Source organism: Trachymyrmex septentrionalis, unplaced genomic scaffold, assembly GCF_001594115.1.
Source record: "Trachymyrmex septentrionalis isolate Tsep2-gDNA-1 unplaced genomic scaffold, Tsep1.0 scaffold97, whole genome shotgun sequence".
Classification (NCBI taxonomy): Eukaryota; Metazoa; Arthropoda; class Insecta; order Hymenoptera; family Formicidae; genus Trachymyrmex; species Trachymyrmex septentrionalis.
The window spans coordinates 44225-67814 of NW_017306160.1; the positions used below are offsets into that span (position 1 = coordinate 44225).

Here is a 23590-nt window from a genome sequence, read left to right on the forward strand (position 1 = left end):
TTAGCCTTATCAGGCATTGAACCGCGATGTCGCAAATGTCTAATAAATAACTTACCCTCGCTGCCTTCCACGATGATTTATTTCTTTAAGATTGCTACCGCCAGACAATTTGCGATTAGCCTGTTTATTGTAAAATTCTTACAATGGTGTTTAAAAAATATGGAATTACGTTAAAAATGATTGATATTAATAAATATGCAAGGATCTCATAAAGTATATATATATATATTATATATATATACTTCACATCGAAATATTATTTAAGCATTAATTGGTAAATAAAATCTATCTCAGATCGATAAGACTTTGTTATTTAGTTGTGTAATCATATACGATCTAATGTCGTTTATTATTAATTTTATTATTATATAGACATCTGGCAATGTTTATTATGATATCGTATTTCATCCATATAAATAATAGTTGGAAAAAATGTAGTTTTCAGCAATATATATTGTTGCTGTAAATATGTGCTTATTTATATGAAGCATCTATATAATAATAAAAAATCGTCAATTAATACACTAATTCAGATATAGTTAAAAAAAAAATTTGTTGATAATGATACCTTGTTAGTGATATTATCTACCTATTCATCTACTTATTCATCTATCTACCAATGCTATGTATTTATACATGACGCTGTCGTTAAAAGAAGTACAAAGAAATGTACACAAAAAACCTCATTTCATTCTTATAATTCTAAGACGTATTTACATAGTATATATACAAACACTCTGTGTATTGGCTTAAGAAAAATATCAACATGGAACAGTGTAGCAATTTTTTTTTCTTTTCATACGCTCGTGAAAAAGAAAAGAGGAAAATTCTAGTATTACGCCTAAAAAGCAATGATCGCTCAAATTTGGTAATAACATGCCGTTGTCATTAACATCCCGCGTGGCAACTATCAATCGCAGTACTCATCATTTTGCACAATACCGTGTTTCTTTCTGCAGTCCGGGCAGTACCACCTACCCTTGGGCGGTACCATTATACCAACACATTCGAAATGAAACCACTCGATGCGGCAGTCCTCACCGTCACAGGCTATCATCTCTGATACCTCATCATACGGACATTGACAGTAACAATAGATCTTGCCGGGTCGCTCCGTCGTCGGCGCGCTAACAGGTGGTATCGTTGGTTGGTTAATCTTCGATTGATTTACGATATTCTCCGTCTCAGATTCGCTGCTATCGCTACTACTCTCGGACTCGGTGGCGGATGTCGCTGTGACGATTGGCGATGCCTCAGGTAGAGCAGTTTGCTGCTGACTCGCTGCCTGCTCCACCTGAGCGGACCTGTTACTATAAGTCTGTATAGTCTTTCCGCTCAAGGACAATCTTGACACCAGCGGTTTCGGATTCGTCGGCGTCATCGTCGTCATGGATGGCAGCGGTGTGAAAGCTGGGATAGTGGTGGCGATTGTGGAGGTTGTCTCGATTTTTCGCCACCGGTTGAACGACTGTTTTTCTTGTGGTTCGTCGTCGCTCGAGTCACCGTAAAAACGCTTTGGTACGCGTTTCCTCTTCGAAACTCTCTTGTTTTCCGTCTCCGTGCTGCCGTTGCCACCGACATTTTGATTCGGTACACCAATGACAGCGGTAGTCGATGATGCTTGCTGCTGTTGTTGTTGCATTTCTATCGCAATGCTCGTAGCATTGCCGCTGTGGAAGTCGTTACATGTTGCAACTGGCAATAGGTTCGGCGTCGAGGATCTACTATTAGGATGTAATACCAGCGTTGATTGCGACGATGCAACGAATCCCGGATTCTTCTGGTAAAGTGCCTTGGGAATGTTCAGTTTGATTGATTCCACGGTGGCTGTTGTAATCGCGTTACGCTTACCGCCCCTCTCACCCTTTCGTCGTTTCTTCGTTTTCGTTTTCTTTTTTTGCTGCTGTTGCTGCTGCTGCTGTTGTTGCAGTTGTTGATTCTCAATAGTCATTGTAACCGGATCTGGTGTCGTTTCCGCGACTAGAACGCCATTATTTAGTGGCATCGATGATTGGTCCATCACCGGCATTAATGTCGAGGTTGGCGTCGAGGTTGGCGTGGAGGTCGGCGTCGATGCTGGCGCTACGGTAGCCAGTAGCAGCAACTGATTGCGCTTCTCCTCCATCAATTTATTAGCGAGCAACTGCGGGTACTCGTCGTAGAAATCTTCATCTGTTTCGGTTTCCTCAGTTTCCAAATCAGATTCCCGCAAGAGAAGCTTCGCTGGAGAAGGCTCGTTCGTTATCTCGGGGAGCACAGGACCATTCTCTATTGCAATCTCCGGCTTGTCTTCCAGCTTGTCTTCCGGCTTGTTCTCCGGTTCAACGGACTGCGACTTATTCTCCCGCGTAGCTTCTCTTTCCTTTTTATTCCTATCTTTACGATTGCTGGATTGCTTTCTGGGCGAGCTCTCGGACGCGGAGCTGTCGGAATCGGAACTGCTGCTAGAACTGGAGGAGCTGCCAGACGAAGAGCTGCTGCAGCTACAGTTGGTGCCACACGAACAACTGCTCGAGTCGGTATCGCTCGAAGAGTCGCTCGTGGATGATGTGCTGCCACTCCGCTTCTTCTTCTTAGGAGTTTTTACCTTCCGTTTGTTCGCGTCACTGTCGCCTCCAGTATTGCGACTCGGAGTACCGGGTGACGGACTTCTTTCAGATTTGGTATCGTTCGCTTTCATGTCATTGTCCTTAGAAGTAACTTGATCTTCATTCTTTTCTTTGTCGGACGAATTTACTACACAATAATCATGATCAGAAAAAACGATACTTCTCAAATACGCCGCGTCGGTCTCAGGTACGCTCTCTTTCAACGCGACATTCTTGGCGGATTCCTCTACGTCCAAACTGGCAGCGTACGTTTTAAAATTGTCCCAAATGCCATCCATAATACGCGCTTCCTGTTTTTTCTCCTCCTCGTTCCGTTCCACTTCAACTATATCATTGTTCAACACAGCACTGTCATCGTCATCGGCAGCGATTGTTTCAATAGTTTCATTCTTCTTTGCTACGTCTTCATCGATATTCTCTTTCTCCGGTGGTTTTTCCGTGGAAGCGGGTTTCTCCTCCTCGCTATCAGTATCACTTTCGGATGATAGATTGAGCGGCGGTAGATCGTAAACATCGACTACTTTTTTCACAGCCTCTTTAATGTTCTTCGACGTAGTCTCGACTCCCGTCATCAGGTCTCCATCAGTTATGCTTACGGAGGTGTTCCTATCCGATTTCTCATCCTTGTCCGTTAGTGAAGTGTTAACTACATCCGTCACATTCACATGGACATCCTCAGGTTCAGGTTCCCTGTGAGCCGCTTGATGCTTAGCTAGGAGCTTTCGCGATATGAAACGCTGTTCGCACTCGTCACAGCCATATGGTGAATCGCCGGAGTGCAGCCTTTTATGCACCTTGAGCGCTACCGCGCGTCCAAAACTCAAGCCGCATTCCTCGCAAACAAACGCTGTAGGCGGTATACAGAAATGATATATGTGCGGCCATTTCTTCTGCAGACATTTTCGACACAGAACGCTCTCCGTGCCGTGTTTCCAAAATAGATGTTTCGTGATATCCGGTTTATTACGGTACGCGATGCCGCATCTGTAACACAAATGATGTAGCTTGTGCTTCCATACGTGATTCGAAAGACGCTGCTGATTGCCTGTAGATTCCAGACAGACGTCGCAGGCATGGTGACGTTTGCGCACGTGAACCATCAGTCGAAATGCCGACGGCAGATTCGCTACAGAGCAGAGGCAACATCGATATCGTAGATTAACATTCGGCGAATAAATTCCAGGACACAAGTGGCACACTAACTCGCTATAACTGTAGAATGTCGATTTGCACATTATGCAAATCAATATGGTCTTCTGATGCATCTTTCGATTATGCAAATAAAGCTCCTTGTGCACTGTCGAATGAAATCTACAATGAAAACACTCATATATCAATACGTTCGGCACATTATACGTGCCATCCGCGCTGTTATACGTATCTAAGTTGAAGTAACGAGACTCGAGTTCGTCGAGGGACCTCTTCACCCTAGCAGTGAACTGCTCCGCGTGTATGATTATCGCGGGATGCTGTGGTTGAAACTTGTGCTCCGCCAGCATGTGCAGGCCCAGTTGTCTGCCATTGACCGCGATGTACCGTGCGTGATTGCAGTACACGCAGATGGGACTGGCTGCCTCTATGCAACGTTTCAACAGGTCCTCCAACTCCATGCTGTCCAGAGTGCCCTCGACGTTCAAGTCAATACATGGAACATCCTCGCCGGCTAACACGATACCACCGTTGTCGATCGTATGGCTTTTCATGTGTTCGTTCTCAACACTTACAACTGCGTTGTTGACGGATGTTTCACTGGTGTTGCTTATCGGCATCGTTTCCGTGACAGAAAATAATTCATCAGTATATGTTCCAGTTTTAACTTCATCATTTTCTTCTTGATTCCTTTGATCCTTGCCTTCCGTTTCGTTGTGTCTTTCTTCAGTTTCATCAGCTTCGCCTTCCTCGCCATCTTCCACTTCTTCATCTTCTTCTGGATTGCTATCTACTACCGCCAATTTATCGCTGTCAGAATCACTATCATCCAGCTCGTTTGCTTGATCATCATCAATGATTTCCCTCCCAGTTTCTGAACCGTTTGGCATCCTCTCCTTCGATGTCGATCCTTCGGCGTTGTTGTTTTCCTCGGATTCCCTACTCATAACGGTGGTTGTTGCGACGCTGAACTGCGAATTCCTATTGCAAATCTTAATAACCAAACTCCTATCGGAAGAAGCAACGGCGTTAAATGACACCGAGGCTTGAGATTCAGTGGCGTTTGTCGCAACAGGTTTCTTCACTTTCTTGTCGTTATCCTCGAAACTTTCTATCTCTTTAGACTGCGGGTCCGATATGTGCGATTCGTGTTGTGGACTAAATAACGATCGATTGAAGGGACTACAACTTCGTGCATTCTGCGGACTGTCGTATTTAGTTCCAGTCTCGCACATAGTGTTCGCTTTTGTATCCGCTGTCGTAATTTCCTCGGTATCAAATTGTGCTGGACTAGGTGTTCTCGAACTGGCCGAGCGTGTCGGATCAACATCGCTTTTGTCGCATATTCCCTCATCTTCGGTATTCATTTTTTCAACTGTCTGTGACGCACATGCGTTTGGAGTATACGTTACATCTTCTCTCTCATTCTTAACTTCTTCACCCGTGTAACGTGATACTTCCATGATGGTCTCGGTTACGCTATCATAAGGTTCACTGAAATCAAGCTGACAATTCTGAACCGGCGATTTTCCTCCCGACCCTCTATCACGATTGTTGTGCACATCTTTATTCACCGCCTGCTCATCATTCTCATCATTTTCATCAGATGAATTGCCGCCCGTGTACCTGGACACTTCCATTATCGTCTCGGTAACTGTGTCTCGGGGTAAGTTATTTGCAATTTCTCTTTGAACATCGAGATCGCAATCAAGTTGAGTTTCGTTACACTGAACTTTCGCACTGAGCTTTTTCATTAGTGTACTTGATTTTTGTTGGCGAGAATTTTGCATACCGTCTCTTTCGCGTTTTCTCCTGTTGTATTTTATCGCTTTTCTTGGCAGTCCCTTACCCCCGAGATTTGTAACCATTTCCGATGGAGGAACCATTGTCGGCGATGAATTGTCTGTATACGTCGTATCGGCAACTGTCAGTGGCGTTGATGTGCTACACACTTCCTTATCCGTATCCAATGACAGCGTAACATTACAGGTACTCGCGTGTGTTCCGCTTTGTCTGCATATAGTGCACATTGACGCAACAGTAACAGTTGGGTCCTGCTCCAATACTGGAGAGCAAAAGTGATTGAAGAAGTCATCGGTCTCTGAGAATACTTTTTCGCAGCTGCAACAGATAAGGTAGCACGAACCCTTGAAGGCATTGTAGAAATCCTCTACCGAGGAGAACGCCATCTCTGGAACACTGTGCTTCTTCATCAGATGATACGACAGCCTCTCCGCCTGGCCGAACATACCCAGGCAGTAGAGGCATATGTGACGCTTGTGTGTATCCCTCATGTGTAAGAACAAGTTCCAATTTTCGAAATATGTGCCACACGCCGAGCATAGATAGACCTTCCTCGTGATTTTAAAATTGCTCGCGTGCGGCACCGAAGCACTCGACTCGGAGGTACTGGGCATCGGTGTCATACTAGGATTACAAGCACACAAGTTCTGTCTCGAGTTGGGACCGTAACCAGACCATGCGTGACACTTGGAGCACTTGTACTTCGAGGACGGTCGAAGACCCAGATATTGAGCGTATTCCGTTATCTTACGCTTCCGCTTCCTCTCCACCTTCTTGTCTCTGCCAGTCCTTGCATTGAGATGCGTCAATTGTCGCAGCTCTGGTGTATTGTTCTTTGATGCAGCGGTAGGAACTTCTCGAGCTTCGGCCAAGATACGCTTCTTGAAACCCTTAAATACAAAATTTGGCCCCGCAACGGTATTTTTACCTGGCGAATCATTCGTTATGATCGAGTTATAGCGTATTAACTGCTTCTCCTCTTCAATTACAGCAGTGTATACATCGTCAATGGAATGTTTCAATGGGTTGTCCAATGTGGAATCATTGAGTCGTTGCTTGTCCAAAATGTTCCACATATCTACTTTACTTTCTCCATCCTCATCTTCCATAATAGTGCAAACTGTTACAGCGATCTACCTAAAACACATAATTATATATTGCATCTGCATATACATATATAATGTATATCTAAATATAAAATACATGTGTAATGATTCATAATTACACATGTAAATTATTCGAAATAACATATTCATTAAAAATCGATTAGCTATAATTACGATTTAAAACTAAACATGCACCGAGTATGTTTATTTACGATTAAAAAAAAATATCGTTAATCTCAGCGATGTAAAGTTAAACTCGAAATTATCAGAGCCTTCTAGAATACAGACGATGTTTCAATAAAACAGAAAAAAACACATCAACACATCATTTTGTGCTAACGATTTCTCAGTGGCAATGAAAACAGGATAGTCTTATTGCGTCACATTACGCACGTTAATGACTCGTCACGTAGACGACGATCACTCGTCACGATTCTATTCTCAGAGGATTTCACACCTTTGCTAGCGTAAAGGAAAGGCGAAAAAACAAAACTCGGACTCGGATTCACAGTCACATGTCACGTCCAGAGAAACACGAGGCTTTCGCTATGGCTTCAGGCTTGCCGATCGCACGGGATCCGTCACTTTTCGAAGAAACGGCGGAGAAGAAGAAGCGGCGTCCGGAGAAGGCACGCCGATCCCGGAACGAGATCAACGGATTACAAGACGATTGGCTCTGTCGTACTTTCTTCTTCGTTCGCACGAGTCTCGTGATGATTTCTGGCGGAAGCTGGACGACGCGTGGCATGGACAAAGACGACGGAAATGTGTACCGTACACGAGGATGACTCGCGGGGGAGAATGGGTGAACGAGAGAGCGGGGCGCGCGCGAGTTTTCTATGATCGTACGGTCGACCGAAGCGAACTTTCGAAAAACTTACTTACTTTCGCAGAACGCGAATCGGCCGTCGCGGCCGAGCGTAGTTCTTACGACGATAAGATCAGCCGTGCGGCACACGGTACGAAACGTTTCGGCGACTGCGAGCGACTTGGAGAAACTGGTAGTTGTACGCGACGAAAAGGTTAGTAAAATGGCGTCATATCAATGAGCGCCGCACTATCCGTGCTTCCAACACGTTCCCAGTGATGCCACCCTTTGTCATAGCGACCGTGCCGCGGCTCGCTCTGAGAGATCTGATGAGAGCCGCGTGCAGAGGTTAAACCCAAGTTCAATGGGCGGTACTGATTCCACAGTCACGAGATTACTGCTGGCTGCTGCTAACAATGACGTGACGTCCGCCGTAGACTTGGATACGTATACGAGCAACGACGGAGAGAGAATAGAGGTGCGGACGCGGATTAACATTGAACGCGAATGCCGCTCACTCCAGTCACCAGTGCTCAGGGCCGTCGTACGATGATACGGTGACATCTCTCGCGGACGCACACGCGTACATCCAACGTGGTGCCCGTCATCCCCTGATCCCTTACACCAACGATGACACGCGACCGGTAAACACGACCGGCGAACGATCAGCGAACCGGCAGCGACGGCGGTTCAGAAACTTCAAAACCGTCGAACGTAAATTCTCTAATCAACGAGACTCTTGATATCTTTCGACACTTTGTTCGCGCGCGAACAGCCCTGTTTATAAATGTGCCAATAAAAGCGTTTCTAGCGTTGTCCAGGGGGGGGTCGATTGTGTATCTTGAAATGAAAATTACAAAAGTGAGCAAATTCACTAGTTATTGACCAATTAAATTATGAATATTCTAGTAACTTTGTTCACAGATGGATTTTGTATGGCTGCGTAAAAAGAAACGTATCATTTAATTACTTTAGCCACTCAACCAGTGCCTAGAATTTTTTATTGGACAATTATTGGATGCATCCAAAAGCATGATCGCTCACTGAGCGCTTAGTGAGCTCTTGCATCTGATTGGCATATTTCATTAGATGTAAAAATATAGACCAAACAGGTACAAGAGCTCAATGAGCGCTCAGTGAGCGGTCGTCGTACTGAATACACCATTGGGTGCATCAGCATTTTAGATGTGAAAGAATATATCAATAACAGCAAGCGCTCACTCAACTGTTGAGTACGCTAACCGCAGCCCTTATGTCCACGACACTTTGATTTCGACTTAAAACCGTATGTCCACAATGCTAGAAATCGGTCCAAGATCTTGAATGAAGAAAGAATTAACCAGCTGCATTCTGAAACCCATCGGAAAAAAAAATGTTGCAACCTTTATGTGACTGTATGGTTGACAATTCTGATTGGCCAGTTGACATGAACGTTATTTGTCGTTATATCATGAGCATATCCCTTGTTTTTAAGGCCGTATCAGACTATCGATTCTGCAGGCCGACTCGACTGCCAATTCTGACTGTTAATCCTCAGCGGAATCATAGCAAGACGCTGACTGATTGGATCGGCCAACTTGCGTTTAGATTCGAGTTTATTTTTCAAGTCAGCGTCGTCAGCGACTCAGAGTCGGTAGTTTGACATTCTCTATACGCTCATTGGATATCGCGTGTCGTACGCGATGAACATCGCGCTGGTCTGCAGCATTATTCTTGCTATTGTGCGCAGCCTAAAGGTGCCTTTTCATACCGACGCTCAACGTTCATTTTCGGCGTCAAAATAAATTACGTAATAGAAATTGACGAATATTAAGTATCAATTTTGATCAAGTGACCTATTTTGCGGCTGAAAATGAACGTCGATCGCTAGCATAAAAAGGCACCCTAAAAGAGGCCTACCTTAAAACGATACACAAGAATACTCAGAGTGTGTTCCCATTTGCTGATTTCCAGTACAATATCCAGTAGCCGCCATGTTGTGTTACTGGAAGAAGCGTTTCCTTTTTCTAGTAAAAAGTTGTAATAAAAACATAATTTAGGTAATGTTTTAATTCGCGCTTCGGAGAATTGTTTTCTTGGGCGTGTTTATTTATTTATGAATGTTGCGATTAAGCTGAGAGGTATTGTGTTGCAATCTTGGTCTTTTGCCATGAATTATTGGATTCGTATTCAATAATAAATCCGTATAACAAATCAAACTAACCAAGACTCCTCATAAATCAAAGAACTGGAAAGGATGCGGGCAGTAGGAGTCAAGCGCAGAAGATGTCGCGTAAATAATATATCTATAAAGTGTGAAACTTCTTTATTCACTAGAACGCGCTTACATGTTTCGGCTCACTTTTGAGTCTTTCTCAGAGACACACACACAACACAAACTAACATAGATAAACTGAATGAATAAAAAATTATCCTATCATAGTGAGCTCCCGTACCTCCAGAATTTATTAATGAATCAGTGTCGTTCGTACGCAGTAAATAAGTCTTTCTGGTGATTTTTTATTATTTTTCAACTTTTTCATTTTCATGGAATTGATTAACGTTTCAATATAAAATTTTTCATTTGTAAGTTTCAATAATACTAGCTAAAAAATACAATACCTCTTTGCTTAATCGCAAAATTTACAAATATATAAACACGCTCGAGAAAACGGTTTTTCGAAGCGCGTACGAATTTAGGTTATGTTTTTACTGAAACTTTTTACTGGAAAAAGGGAATGCTTCTCCCAGTAAACACAATATGGCGGCTACAGGATACTGTACTGGAAATTAACAAATGAGAACACATTCCGGGATGATATCCGAACTCATCTCTATTGGGTTTGCGGAGTTATGGAATGCAGCCAATTTCAGATATCATAGGGAAGTTACACGACCGCGTCTAGAGTCAAGATCAGTCGAGATACACGTCATGCAATATTTCACATTTACGAACATACCCTAGAGTGTATATACGGATAGAATGTGTGCGAGTGCGTCGACGCGTATCACGTTATCTCGCTTTTCGTATCTCGTGTATATCACGTTTGTTGATGCTACTCGCCTCTCTCGCGATTCTTTTACGGGCGGCAAAAGCAAGACACGCCGGCGTCTCGGCGGGAGGTTCCTCACATACGCGAACGGCGTTAAACGGGCTCGTGATTACGCGTCTTAGAAAATCTCTAGGGGCAGAATCGCGGAGGGTCTCTGTGCCTGTGCGCGACACACGGTCGGTCGGACGTTGTCATTTGAAAACGGAAGCCATCTTGTGGCCGAGGCTCCCATATCACACGGGGAATAATAGTTCCACAGCTATTTGTTCCGATAAATTGCTTTGTATCTCACCAAATACGTCTAGACTATGCATGAACCATTTTATCACACGTTCACATAGCCATGGCTGCGACAAGAAAGTTGCAAGGTGAGGAGAAAGTGTTACCAGCGTGTTTACATTTGGATATATCCCTCGTCCCTGTCTCTTGCCGCGATCGCCGCTGCATCGGACTGGACGACGAGTCGTCCGGGTCGTCGCACGTTCTCACTCTTTGTCGCCGGTTTCCCGCGATTCCGCCATCAAGACGCTTTGGCGAATCGCGCCAAGTCGCCCCGCCGACTCGGCGCGATCACGAACGGCACGATTCCCGGCATACAACATATCGCGAGGCGCCAATCCAGCGTCATAGCCCAAATGGCTATAACGGCTTATAAAAACGCGGACGACCCGGGTTCATGGACTCTACTTCGCTTTGTCTCACTTACCTCCTACAGTCGCGATGGGTCCTTCATTGTGCAGAACATGATGGCTTTTTATTTTGTCAGCATAACCTTTAAAGATTTTAAACTTCAACTTTTTTAATTAATTACAATAGTGCGAGCCATACGCTGTGTACCTTGAAACCTGTTTCACTATACTTAAGCCTGTCCTTTGTCATTACACTGGATTGCACTAAAACTTTCTATTCCTTTGACTTTCGCCAAACTTCATATATCTGTTTCTTTTACGTACAGTGCATACTAGTTTGGTTACAAAGAACAGATTTCTTGCTACAAGTTATTTATATTTTTAGATGTAGAATGTGAATGTTCTTTATCCCAAGATAATTATGTAAAAATGAAAATTTGTTTTCTATTATATTTTTTGTGATCATTGAATGTATATACTTTGGTTGTGTTCTATTATTCACTGTGAATATTAAAAATCTACAGCTCACGTCATTATATACTATATATTTTCAGTACTTGTAGGATGCTTTCCATTTGGTGACACAAATCGACACAAGTATCAATCTATCTTTCTTGACATTCAGTCAAGAAAAGTGGAATGATGCTTGTGTTGACTTGTGTTAACTTGTGTCAGCAAATGGAAAGAACTTGTAGTGAATACATAACAAAACTTAGTCTTTGTTTTCTTTTTTCTTTATCCATCAAGCACAGCTTATCAAGGGATCCTGGGAACATCCTTAGACTGTCCCTTGGAAAGTCTATGCTATGTGAAGATTTTGCTCTCATAATAATCCTATTTATAATATATGTTATCATCTTTTTTTCTAAAAATTGTGATACGAATATAAATGTGAAACTTATTCGAATTATTATTTATAGTTTTTATTTTATGTGAAGAATAAATTAATTAATTATAATATTAAGTGAAACTTTAATTTGTCACTTTTGATCAAAAAAACAAATTAGTTTAAACTTTGGAAATAATTTATTTATGAATCAAAATAAGCATTGGGAAATGAAGAAAGCTGATAAATAAATTTGTTATTTTTTGTATTAAAATCTATTCTATTTTAAACAACTTTTAAGTAAAATTAAGCAGTTTATATGAAGGGCTAAATATAAAACAATGTAATATATAAAACAATTCATGTATGTATTGTACAATTTCAGGTGAAATAGATCGGTGCCTTAAAAAAGTAACGGAAGGTGTGGAAACCTTTGAAGATATTTGGCAAAAAGTTCATAATGCCACGAACAGCAATCAGAAAGAAAAGTACGAGGCTGATCTCAAAAAGGAAATCAAGAAACTTCAAAGGTTACGCGATCAAATTAAAAGCTGGATCGCGTCGGGTGAAATAAAGGATAAGAGTACGCTTCTGGATTATCGGAAGTTGATTGAGACTGTTAGTATATTTGCATGTAATATGTATTTCTAATGATCGAGTTAGAGCAAAATACATTAGAATAAATAAATTGTAAATAAATTATATAGTAAATGCTTTTATGCTTTATAGCAAATGGAAAGATTTAAAGTTGTAGAAAGAGAGACAAAAACAAAAGCTTATTCTAAAGAAGGTTTAGGCGCTGCTCAGAAATTGGACCCAGCTCAGAAGGAGAAAGATGAGGTTACTAATTGGCTTGCCAATTCCATAGACGCTCTCAATCTGCAGGTACCAGTCTTCGTATTGATGATATTTTGAATAAATTTTGATGATTGAATATAAGTTTCTATAACACGTTTATCATTACTTTTGATGTAGATGGATACATTTGAATCAGAAATAGAATCGTTACAAGCGGGAAAGAAGAAAAGGATAGACAAAGATAAACAAGATAGGGTGGATGAATTGAAGGCAAAGCTCGACAAACACCGCTACCATATCCGTAAATTGGAGACATTATTACGTATGCTTGATAATATGTCTGTCGAAGTCAATACAGTAAGCGTTTTCAGATTGGCATAATATGAAGCGATCATATAACAAGTTATATTAGATAACTCTATTAATTTCTCTATGAAATTCTTAACAGATCAAGAGGATAAAGGACGATGTTGAGTATTATATCGAATCTTCGCAAGATCCTGATTTTGAGGAAAATGAATATATTTACGATGATATTATCGGCCTTGATGAAGTTGAGTTGTCGGGAGTTGGCATCCCCTCGTCAGCAACAACAGATAGTAACAACAGCAATGAAACCGGAGGAACGCCAACCTCAACTAATTCCTGTACTTCGCCTATACCATCGCCGTCGTTGAGCTCCACTATGCATAACCATTCGAGCGATAGTTCTACAGATAATGACAAGAAAACCAAGGTGTGGGTCCTTTCATTCTCCATTTTTATTCGAGAAAGTCGAAAAGGGGATCGATACCTCATTTTCGAAGGAATCAAGCCATACAGAATTGAGAAGTACAGATCGATAAGCCTTGTCGAGATCTACTTGATATGGATGTATGGAGCATCGCTCTCAATGTCTTTGATTTCAGCCTGTGAAACCAACAGCAGTCAGGCCGCTAGTGAATACGCAAGCGAGCATTCCAACCACGGGAAGCACTGCCACCATAAAATCGAACATGTTATCGAGCAGCACTCCAAGCAAAACCATTCCCATGACACCTAGCCATAGCTCGCCTAGTTCTACGAGCAATCACATTGCCACGACTAATGCCGGCAATTTCGCCACCGTAGCTGCCTCGCACAGCAATTCGCAAGCCATCCATTCTACCTCCAATAAAACATCTAGTAAGACATTTCGTTTTTTTCTTACACGACTAACAATCCATGTTCGTGGAACGTTCAATTTGCGTTTTCGTATATATTTCTCGGTAGATAATATTAAATCTCTTTTTTTGTAGCTCACAACAGTGAGAATAATATCTTATCATCATCATCTACGTCCAGTGTTACGTCGAATGTGCCGCAAATGGTTGCGCAACAGCACAATAATAATCCGGCGCCGGCACAGACGACGCACGTACTGCACAGTCAACAGAGTCAGAATCACAATAGTGAAACGGAAATGACTACACCGGTACCGCCATCTTCGTCGCCGCAGTCGTCGGTCAGCAGTAGATCCTCGCCGATGCCCGCAAACTCCTGCTCGCCAGCACCGTCCACTGCCAATGGTCTCATCCCTAAGCTTCCTGATGGAAGCATGTCCTCTTTAAAATCCATTGCCCAACAAGTAATTGTCCGAGCAGGTCTCGAGATACCACCTTCCGAGCCGAATAGAAACATCTTTGACAGTGCCAAGACGAGCAACAGTAACAACAACAATGCCACGTCGGAAGCACACATTCCTCCGCTGCTTGGGGTCGCGCCCTTGGGGCCTGTACCATTACAGAAGGAACACCAGTTGCAGTTCCAAATGATGGAAGCCGCCTACTATCATATGCCGCATCCGTCTGACTCGGAAAGATTACGTTCATATTTGCCGAGAAATACATGCACCACGCCACCTTATTATCAGCAGGTACATTTCTTTAATTTGATGCTAAAGCAACCTCCTTTAATATGATTGGTCTCGTCCTTAGTTCCTCACTGGATTTAAATGTATAAACCAATCATATTGAAGAATTTTACAACAGTTGCAAAGCTGCTTTTTCTGCTGAATGCAGCCATTAATTCGCTCTCCACGTAGCGAACAACTACTTGACGCTGCTAATGCACACATGCGCTCCGTTTAGGTTCAGCTTCCCCATTCGGATACTGTGGAGTTCTTCCAACGCCTTTCTACGGAAACTTTATTCTTCATATTTTATTATATGGAGGGGTCTAAGGGACAGTATTTAGCAGCAAAGGCTTTGAAGAAACAAAGTTGGAGGTTTCATACCAAGTATATGATGTGGTTTCAGAGGCACGAGGAACCGAAAATTATTAATGAGGAATACGAGCAGGTTAGTGCATCTTTTTTTAACTCAATTTTTGTAGGGAAAATGGGTAATTATAAGGACTCGTCTAAAAATCGTCTAAAATGAGTAATTTAAAGGAATCGTCAAGAGATGAGATAGGAATAAGCTGATCATTTGATAGCACATCATCTTAGACATGTTTAGTGATGTTCTATAAGAATCGTTTGTGTTTCAGGGAACGTACATCTATTTTGACTACGAAAAATGGGGGCAGAGGAAAAAAGAAGGATTTACTTTTGAATACAAGTACTTAGAGGACAGAGATCTGAACTAACAGTTCTGTCGCTCGTTGAGTCTTCGAAATACGCCGTTTCTGTACCGGTATTGTGTTATCTGAACTTTAGAAGATAATTCTGTTCGGTATAAAATCGGTAGAGTCCAACATAAGAGAAAAAAAATCAGTTTATAAAAAGAACAAATTTGTGCATAGAAAGCAATGAAAGCATTTCATTATATTTCGATGTTGCGATGACAAAATCTTTCTTAATCCTTTTTTTTCGATGAAGGATAGATCAAACGAAAAAAAAAAGAATGAAAAAAGATACAAGCAGAAAGATTGTATGGGAAATAATTATTGTAAATGATACCAAGGAAGCAAAGAGGGAGATTGGAGAGACAATGAAGAAAGAAGCATTGCAGAAACACATGGAATGATTCAGTATGCTGTATGATAACGGGAAGAATGAAAGAAGAGAGCGTGAGAGAGGGAGAGAAAGGATGATGTACTTGCTGGCGACTGACTCTGTAATACCAGTACAAACATGCGTGCGGCCCGTCTGCTGTCTGGCGGAGGGCGCTCATGCTATGGTACGTCTTAATGTTAGATTATAAGTAGCCTTTTTGTATAAAGTGTATCGAGGTATAAAACCCTTAAATTGAATTAATGTACAGAATGTGTAGAAATAGTGAATAATAATATTATGGAATATATTTTATTTCTCATTTGAATGAAACCTAAGTTGTTTCGATTTTTGTTGACGCACTAGCACATCATCTCAACCTATGTTTGGAAAACATTCCATCCATCGTGATTAGAATCCGCTTTTGAAATAGGTTACTTATATGCGTTCTAACGATTGATAAGGCCGGGGCTCGTCGTCGAAGTTTGAGATTGTACGCGTATTGTTAACAGTAGCGTGATAGGCTAAGCTTTTCATGCTACAAACTTTGCAAGATAGATATTTCCTCAGATTATTATACTTTATAAGCATTTCAACTTTACTAATTCGTCGAGTGACGTTAATCGCTGTCAATATGCATGTGCATATCTGTTTAATCGAGAATCGCAAAGAGGAGTCATACTGTGTGAATTTATTTATTATAAACTCAGTATTACCGCAGTAATGTTTATCGTAAATGCATTAATATCTGAATAAATTGCTGATACTATGAAACAATTATAAAACAAGATCAAGTACGTCGTAATTGTTCCGTAATTGTTTCGAAAAAAAGGAAAGAGAAAAAATATCTATTAGTATATCCAGTGTTATACTAACACGTTACAGAAACGTAATAATTGTTATCATTTTTTATATTAAAATATTTTGTACATATAATATTTACAATTCTTTAATTGTATTAGGCATTGTTGACCATGTTATAAGAATAGTATCAGCATTTAAAATAAATAATTTCGCACAGGATCGTCACATCATAACGACTCCTTTTTATGAATGTGTTATTCATTATCACAAGAACCTTCGACAACGAGATTAAATATACATCCCCTTTCCCTAGTAATAAAAACTAAGTTGAGATTCTCATACAATTATTTAACGGGATAGAGATGAAATTTCATTACTGAATAAAGCGTAGCGTATACATGTACTCTAAGCAGATACTCTTGTTGCAGAGAGATTTCGGCAATCGATATTATTTGCATAACGGAATCGCACGATCATGCTTTTTTTTTTTCAAATTTATTTTAATTTATCGGAAAGATTTTAAACATTATACATATGTAAAAGAACAGCGGTAAATACGTCGCGGCAAATGTTTACGAGATTTACAGCATACGATTATAAGAATTTTTTTAACTCTTTGCGGCATAGTGACATACCCATATGTTATCTTTCACTATCAGTTTTTGTAATTTTTACATATTTTTTTTACGTTTTTTATTTTTTTGTAATACACGAGTCTCCTGTAAGGTGTCACATCTTAATCTCCCCAAAAATCTCCCAAGTATCAAGTTTTGTTGAAATTGAACTGATAGAAAACTGTATGTCGCAAAGGGTTGACACATTAAGTCCCAAAAGATCTCTATGCGATTTTCTATTTTAAATCCTGTTATACATCGAGTTATAATTAAAATTTTTAGATCCTAATTGATATTTAGATATAAAAGAATTGCTTTTTTCGATAATCTAGTTGGTAATGGGATAAAATGTCTGAGAAAAAAAGATATAAAAATTGGAAGAAGTGAACTTCATGCTTTTTTACTGATAGGTATTCGACTAATAAATGATTTCATTTAATTTTTTTAGAATATATTGATATAATTATTACAGGTCACTCAAATAATAATTATATTGATTTAATGAAAAGTAGACGAAATGATTTATTAGTTGAATATTTATCAGTAAAAAGTCAGGAATCATTTATATTTTTTATTTCCATTTCCATATCTTTTTTTAACATCCTAACCTATTGCCGATTTTCTAAAAAGCAACTCTTTTTACATTTAAATACCAACTGTCTAAAAATGCTGAATAAAATCTAAGTTACAAGGTTTTAAAACAGTAAGATTTTCTTAAGACTTCGGTTAATCTGGGTATGAGATCGGTCGCGATTCCGACCAAGTCCAAAACTTTGTTTGATGCTGACGATTTTATTGAGTACTTGCTTGCACATAAAATGTGTTTGTTAACCAGCTTGCATCTAATTGATAACCGAATTAAATGCGTGATGGATATCACAGTTAAAAATTGCAGCATTTTTAATTAATGCTTTTTGCAAGAACAAAACGACAATGATAAAACACCGAAAAATATTCTCCAAGCACGTTTATATTTGTTGATCAGCGCGATATGTGATTATGTGCGCCGCTAAGCGGTTTCAAATCACGAAAAATGATAAGAATCTGTTGCCACTTTATACAATATTAATAATCTCCTAGCGATTAGAGGATGCATCGTAGTTGTAAATTCGAAGAAATACTTACCGTGTTTCTTGTACCGTATTTTGTACTACAAAAACTTGTACAATGGATTACTGATTTTCTATAGGAGTTTGATGAAAACAAATCAATTATCGATTTTACAGTAGTGTACATAACGATCGTTATAACACTTTTCTGCTGTAGGGACGAACGTGCTTTCCTTTGTCTGCATTTCTTCTTGTAAACGGGATTTCTGCTTATGTGATAAAACTCAAATAGAAGCGTGCAAGAGAAAGAAGACCTCCGTTTGTTATATAATAACAAATTTTGTCTTCGATGCTTCTAATTAATTTCCCCTAACGCGTTCACTGCAAATGAAGAAATTGTGATTTTACTTAATAATATATTTTATTGTGATTATTTGAGTGATATTTAAATACCATACTGCTTTGTGCAAAGACTTCAAGTCGTTAAAATACAGTACTAATTTCTTCAGTATAACAATGTTTACCTTATTGCTTGAGTTAATTATATTTCAAATCTTACAGGAACATCTTCGTACAAGTTTCCGTCCCATCATTCATCCGCTAATCCAGTCAAGCTTGCGCTACTAGACTACGCACGATTCCTAATTCTTGATTCGTAATTTTCGTTATTCGTATGATATTCGTGAACATGAATGGACAAATTTGTCAAATTTGTTGCTCAATCAATCAAACTTCAATTCGCCAACGAAGAATTTTTACAAGACATAAATTATCACGAAAATCGGTTCATATTAATTCGTGCATAATACTAATCTATACATTAAGATTCATATTTGCCTTAGTACTCTAGAATAGTTGATTAGAGTAATCAATATAATCGATTGTGGAAAATCGATTAGATTACTATGATGGATTTTCCATTTTATGGCAATAATCGACTTTTCATAATGTGATTTAAGTGATAGCTGATCGCATACTTATAGTGTGCTTATAGAAAATATAAAAGAATACTCATGTAATTATAAAATTCAAAGACTAAAAATTATAAAAATCGAAAATTACCATCGAAATATAAGAAATCATAAATTAGTGTGAAAGCCTACATTTACGAATAACGGAAACCTTAAATAATAAACTGTAAATCATGCATATTCTGATGTTAGTTTTAGAATGACACGAATTTTAACGTGAATTCAGAATCTTTAATATATAAAAATATACAATATACGAGAAAATATATCTCTAATGAATGATTTACGAAAAAAAATTTCTTAATTTGCAAATAAGATGTATAAGGTCATTGAATTTTTGTTTTCTATTAAATCATATATTATATCATATATATCGAATAAAATTTCGAACTTATTAAATCTTATGTGCAGTTATGCGATCCACAATATTTTACTACAATCATACAATTCATATTCGCGCAACTTAATTCAAAGCTCGCAACATACGAAGCATATAAACTTATCATGTAATATTCTTTGATATGATAGTGAAATATCAACTTCTACTGAAACACTGCGAATCCAGCCGGTTAATATTAAAATATTCAAAAAAAAAACTAATAATACTCCAGCAGTATGGATTTTTAAAAAACAAGTTGTAAAAAAAAAAATTTTATTACATCCAAATTAATTGCAATTAATATTAACAATTATCTTATAAATATCTAATGTTCTTATTTTCTTTTGCTTTTTACTTTCATTCTTTTCCTCACTCCAATAGACTGTTCTGTATCATCATCCTCGTCACCCCCGCGTTTTTTCCGTTTGCCTGATTTTTTGTTATCTTCGATATTTTTCATGTCCTAGAATGTTACAATAACATTTATATGTAATTGCCTATGTCTATTATCAAATCGTACATTATAAAATTATTTTTACCATTTTTACTATTCGCTGCGCTTCGCTTACTCTCTCTTGCAACAACATTACTTCTTCCTCTTCCGTAGGAAATAATGGCAATTGTTTCGATATCAACTGTTCTATTCGTTGATATAACTCCACGTCGTACTGTGTAACAAATGTGATGGAACGGCCTGATCGACCTGCACGTGCAGTTCGACCTACTCTGTGTATATAATCTTTACTGTGTGTAGGGATATCAAAATTGATGACGATATCTACATGCGGAATATCAAGACCTCTACAAGAATAATGCAAAAATGATTAAAAATTTATTTTTAATACAAGACATTTCAATACATCTTTTTGATTCAGATTATGAACTAACCTGCTAGCAACATCTGTTGAAATTAAAATAGACCTGTGTTTTGCTTTAAATTTCGTAAGTGCGGCGATTCTCTTATTCTGCGTCATCTGTCCATGCAAAGGAACCGCTGTGAATCCCAAGTTTCGTAACAATAGGGCAGTCCTTACTGTGTTATTACAGGTTCCGCAAAATATCATAAAACTATTACCCGCCAGTTCATTCAAGATATGTACAAGATATACATCCTGCAACGATCGTTTTATATACAATTTTATATACAATTATTTTGATAAATATTTTACAAATATATTATATGTGGTAATTAATATTTTATTTTGCGACTTAATAGTTACGTCGTTTATATTTCGTACCTTGAATTTCACGGGAATAAATATGTAATATTGTTGCAGTTTTTCTACAGTCTGATATTTGGTGGACACTTCAACTTTTACAGGATTTCGTAAGGATGCACGTTGTAACTTCTGGACTTTCTTAGTCATCGTCGCCGAAAATAATAACGTCCTTCTTTCCCGTGGTATTACTCTGAGAATTTTATCAACCTCTACCTCAAAATCCATGTTCAAGATACGATCTGCCTCGTCCATCACCTTGAGAATAAAACAAATAATAAAAGACTCAGAATTAACGTGATAACTATCAAAATAAATCCAAGTCTCTGCTATATATAGTTTATATAATTACCAGAAACTTTAACTGTCGTAAATTGAAGCCTTTTGTATTCTCCAAGTGGTCGACTAATCTACCAGGTGTAGCAATGATGATATGAGGTTTCTTCTCCAGTATCATTCCCTGCGCATGCATGTCCATCCCTCCTACTAGCACTACAGTTTTTACGCCAATACTGGAACCTAAAATAATTGTAATGTGAAATAAAACAAAGTATTTAACAGACAAAACAAACAGTTCTTACCTAACGCATCAAATTGCTCTGAAATTTGAAATGCCAATTCTCTTGTAGGTGTTAGTATCAGTGCAAAGTATCTCTGAGGATTCTCTAATAATGCTTGTAGTATAGGTAATGCAAAAGCAGCAGTTTTTCCCGATCCAGTCTCTGCTAATCCAATCACATCCTTGCCTAACAGTAGAAAATGGTTGTTACTATTTTTTTTTAGAACTTGATTATAATTAAATCATTATTTAAATTACCTTGAAGCGTCAAAGGGATAGCTTCTTGCTGAATCCTGGTAGGTTCCTTCCATTTTAAATCTAAACATGTTTTGCAGAGTGTATCCACAAGTCCCTGTAATAATGATTATTTTTTTGTTAATCATTTAAAATGTACTACCAAAAGGTTCATAAAAATGTTTACAATTTATATTTTTATAAGTTATTTTAATTATATAATATAGCTTAATAGTAAATAAACATTAAATGAAATGCATTCCTTTTATACAAAATATTATTCATACATTTTACTTGTTCATTATAAAATTTAAAGATTTGTTTGTTATGTGTTTGATACATATACATTTTTTTAAAAATTTTTTCAACCATCAGTAATTTTTATAAAATTGACGAATTATGCGCCTGAATAGGTATCATATTCCAGGGTGCTTGAATATATATGCTTTTTCTCTCTATCTCTCTCTTGCTGTTTCCCCACTTTCCTTCTCCCTTCCATATCCTTCTCTAATTGTCTCTTATCGCTAATTCAATATATTTAAAAGATAATTATTAATATATTATATATTTCCTCTTTTTCCCTCTCTTTAATTTCTTAATTACTTTATACTATAACAATTCTTAAGCTTATAAAAATTTACTAAATTTTTACTAAAATGTAAAAATTTGTTTCATGAAGTGATATAAAATGATGACACAGTCAAACACTTCATTCATCATTTAAGCTATATGATTATGTCGACTTGTGCTTAGAAAACATACACAGTGTTACATATGGTTTGTTCGCATTGCGTGCTTTAACATGCTCCAATAAAGTTTACAGTGTCGTCTATGTATGTTGCTAGAAACCTTTTAGTAAACACTAATCTAATGTAAATAATCCATTTGTTACTATTTTTATACTTTATAAATCTCTTTCTTATAATTTCGTAATTACAGAAATGTTACAGAAGAGAAATAAAATTCGTAACTTGTTTCGCAAATAGTAAAAACATACATATTATAATTTATTACCACAATAATCTTTCATACAAATTTTCATAGGTACTATGAAAATACTACCTACTAGGTCACTAACCAGGTACTAGCAATGTGCACAATTTTGAGGTTATAATTGTCATCACTATGGTTGAGTACTTACCAAATCTTTCCATGTGATTCTTTCGACATTATCTTCATCTTTAGTATCTTCGACTGATTTTTCTAAATTCTCCATGTTTTCACAAATCGAAACTATGTCCAACGCAAATAGTTAAATCATAAATTGGCAGCGTTCCAAGATTTCCAAAATCCAGGTCATAATCACGTTTTTTAACGTTTTTCCATTTGCTTCTACTCACTTCTACTGACTTCCACCGCGTAACTAGCGTTCTTCCTTTCCTCTTTCGAAAGTACAAAGGCACAAAACATAAAAAAAATGACTTATCCGGAATCCAGATGGCATTACGTATTCTGGCGTTCCTAAAGCCTCTCGTACAGAGTTTTATCAGGGAGTCGATTGTGTATCTTGAAATGAGGTGAAAATTACAAATGTGAGCAAATTTACTAGGTGTTTACCAATAAAATTATCAGTATTCTAGTAAATTCGCTCACTTTTGTAATTTTCATCTCCTTTCAAGATATAGAATCGATTCCTTGGAACTCGATTGTATATTTTGAAATGAGGTGAAAATTACAAAAGTGAGCAATAATTACTAGGCATTGACCAATTAAATTATGAATATTCTAGTAAATTTGAGATTACAAAATTTTTAATTTTTGCACAAAACAAAAAATCTGTCAGAAAAAAACGTTAGGACGATCCCGCGTCCTAAGATATTAAGCGTTAAAGTTGACAACTACAGAGGTTAAAAAATCCATTATATCGATGAGATGCAGCGACATGTACGAACATTTTGGTCATATCTGGATCACTCGATTGTGTATTTTGAAATAAGGTGAAAATTACAAAAGCAATGATTACTAGGTATTGACCAATGAAATTATGAATATTCTAGCGAATTTGTTTACTTTTATAATTTTCATCTCATTCAAGATACTCAATCGACCC

General features: G+C 38.3%; 4 protein-coding genes across 7 annotated transcripts; 2 read left to right on the forward strand and 2 right to left on the reverse strand.

Moving 5' to 3' along the window:
* Nucleotides 1–560: 560 nt before the first annotated feature.
* Nucleotides 561–7826, reverse strand: LOC108756271. Of its 2 annotated transcripts, none has more exons than XM_018499936.1 (2): nt 7553–7826; nt 561–6698 (listed from the first exon to the last, which is right to left on the reverse strand). In XM_018499936.1, the coding sequence occupies exon 2, from the start codon at nt 6668–6670 to the stop codon at nt 911–913; it is 5760 nt and encodes a 1919-aa protein (XP_018355438.1). In that variant the 5' UTR covers nt 6671–6698; nt 7553–7826; the 3' UTR covers nt 561–910. The 2 variants fall into 2 exon arrangements, with proteins under 2 accessions (XP_018355438.1, XP_018355439.1); XM_018499937.1 differs by having other exon boundaries at nt 7549–7826.
* Nucleotides 7183–7496, forward strand: LOC108756274. Its single transcript, XM_018499941.1, has one exon. It carries the CDS (start codon nt 7183–7185, stop codon nt 7453–7455), a length of 273 nt encoding a protein of 90 aa, XP_018355443.1. The 3' UTR covers nt 7456–7496.
* Nucleotides 7827–10365: 2539 nt separating the features above from the next.
* Nucleotides 10366–19190, forward strand: LOC108756273 (CCR4-NOT transcription complex subunit 3). 3 transcript variants are annotated; one of them, XR_001939820.1, is made up of 10 exons: nt 11053–11268; nt 12348–12580; nt 12692–12847; nt 12938–13117; nt 13209–13496; nt 13669–13924; nt 14038–14654; nt 14869–15078; nt 15269–15900; nt 18398–19190. XR_001939820.1 is itself a non-coding variant. In XM_018499939.1 (9 exons), the coding sequence occupies exons 1-9, from the start codon at nt 10851–10853 to the stop codon at nt 15365–15367; spliced, it is 2064 nt and encodes a 687-aa protein (XP_018355441.1). In that variant the 5' UTR covers nt 10366–10850. The 3 variants fall into 3 exon arrangements, 2 of the variants coding, with proteins under 2 accessions (XP_018355441.1, XP_018355440.1); XM_018499939.1 differs by lacking the exons at nt 11053–11268; nt 18398–19190 and adding an exon at nt 10366–10875 and having other exon boundaries at nt 15269–15367; XM_018499938.1 differs by lacking the exon at nt 18398–19190 and having other exon boundaries at nt 15269–16546.
* Nucleotides 19191–19852: 662 nt separating this feature from the next.
* LOC108756195 (probable ATP-dependent RNA helicase DDX47) lies at nt 19853–22931 on the reverse strand. Its single transcript, XM_018499811.1, has 8 exons — nt 22682–22931; nt 21565–21658; nt 21329–21493; nt 21100–21266; nt 20769–21005; nt 20419–20642; nt 20070–20331; nt 19853–19993 (listed from the first exon to the last, which is right to left on the reverse strand). The coding sequence occupies exons 1-8, from the start codon at nt 22754–22756 to the stop codon at nt 19865–19867; spliced, it is 1353 nt and encodes a 450-aa protein (XP_018355313.1). The 5' UTR covers nt 22757–22931; the 3' UTR covers nt 19853–19864.
* Nucleotides 22932–23590: the final 659 nt, after the last annotated feature.

Coding starts and splice junctions, on each gene's coding strand:
- LOC108756271 (XM_018499936.1), bottom strand. CDS start 6,670: ATGGAAGATGAGGATGGAGAAAGTAAAGTAGATATGTGGAACATTTTG.
- LOC108756273 (XM_018499938.1), top strand. CDS start 11,184: ATGGACTCTACTTCGCTTTGTCTCACTTACCTCCTACAGTCGCGATGG. Junction 12,848..12,937: donor TAGACGCTCTCAATCTGCAG/GTACCAGTCTTC, acceptor CTTTTGATGTAG/ATGGATACATTTGAATCAGA. Junction 13,497..13,668: donor ATAATGACAAGAAAACCAAG/GTGTGGGTCCTT, acceptor CTTTGATTTCAG/CCTGTGAAACCAACAGCAGT.
- LOC108756195 (XM_018499811.1), bottom strand. CDS start 22,756: ATGGAGAATTTAGAAAAATCAGTCGAAGATACTAAAGATGAAGATAAT. Junction 21,659..22,681: donor GAATCACATGGAAAGATTTG/GTAAGTACTCAA, acceptor TCATTATTACAG/GGACTTGTGGATACACTCTG. Junction 21,494..21,564: donor TATCCCTTTGACGCTTCAAG/GTAATTTAAATA, acceptor TTCTACTGTTAG/GCAAGGATGTGATTGGATTA.
- LOC108756274 (XM_018499941.1), top strand. CDS start 7,183: ATGTCACGTCCAGAGAAACACGAGGCTTTCGCTATGGCTTCAGGCTTG.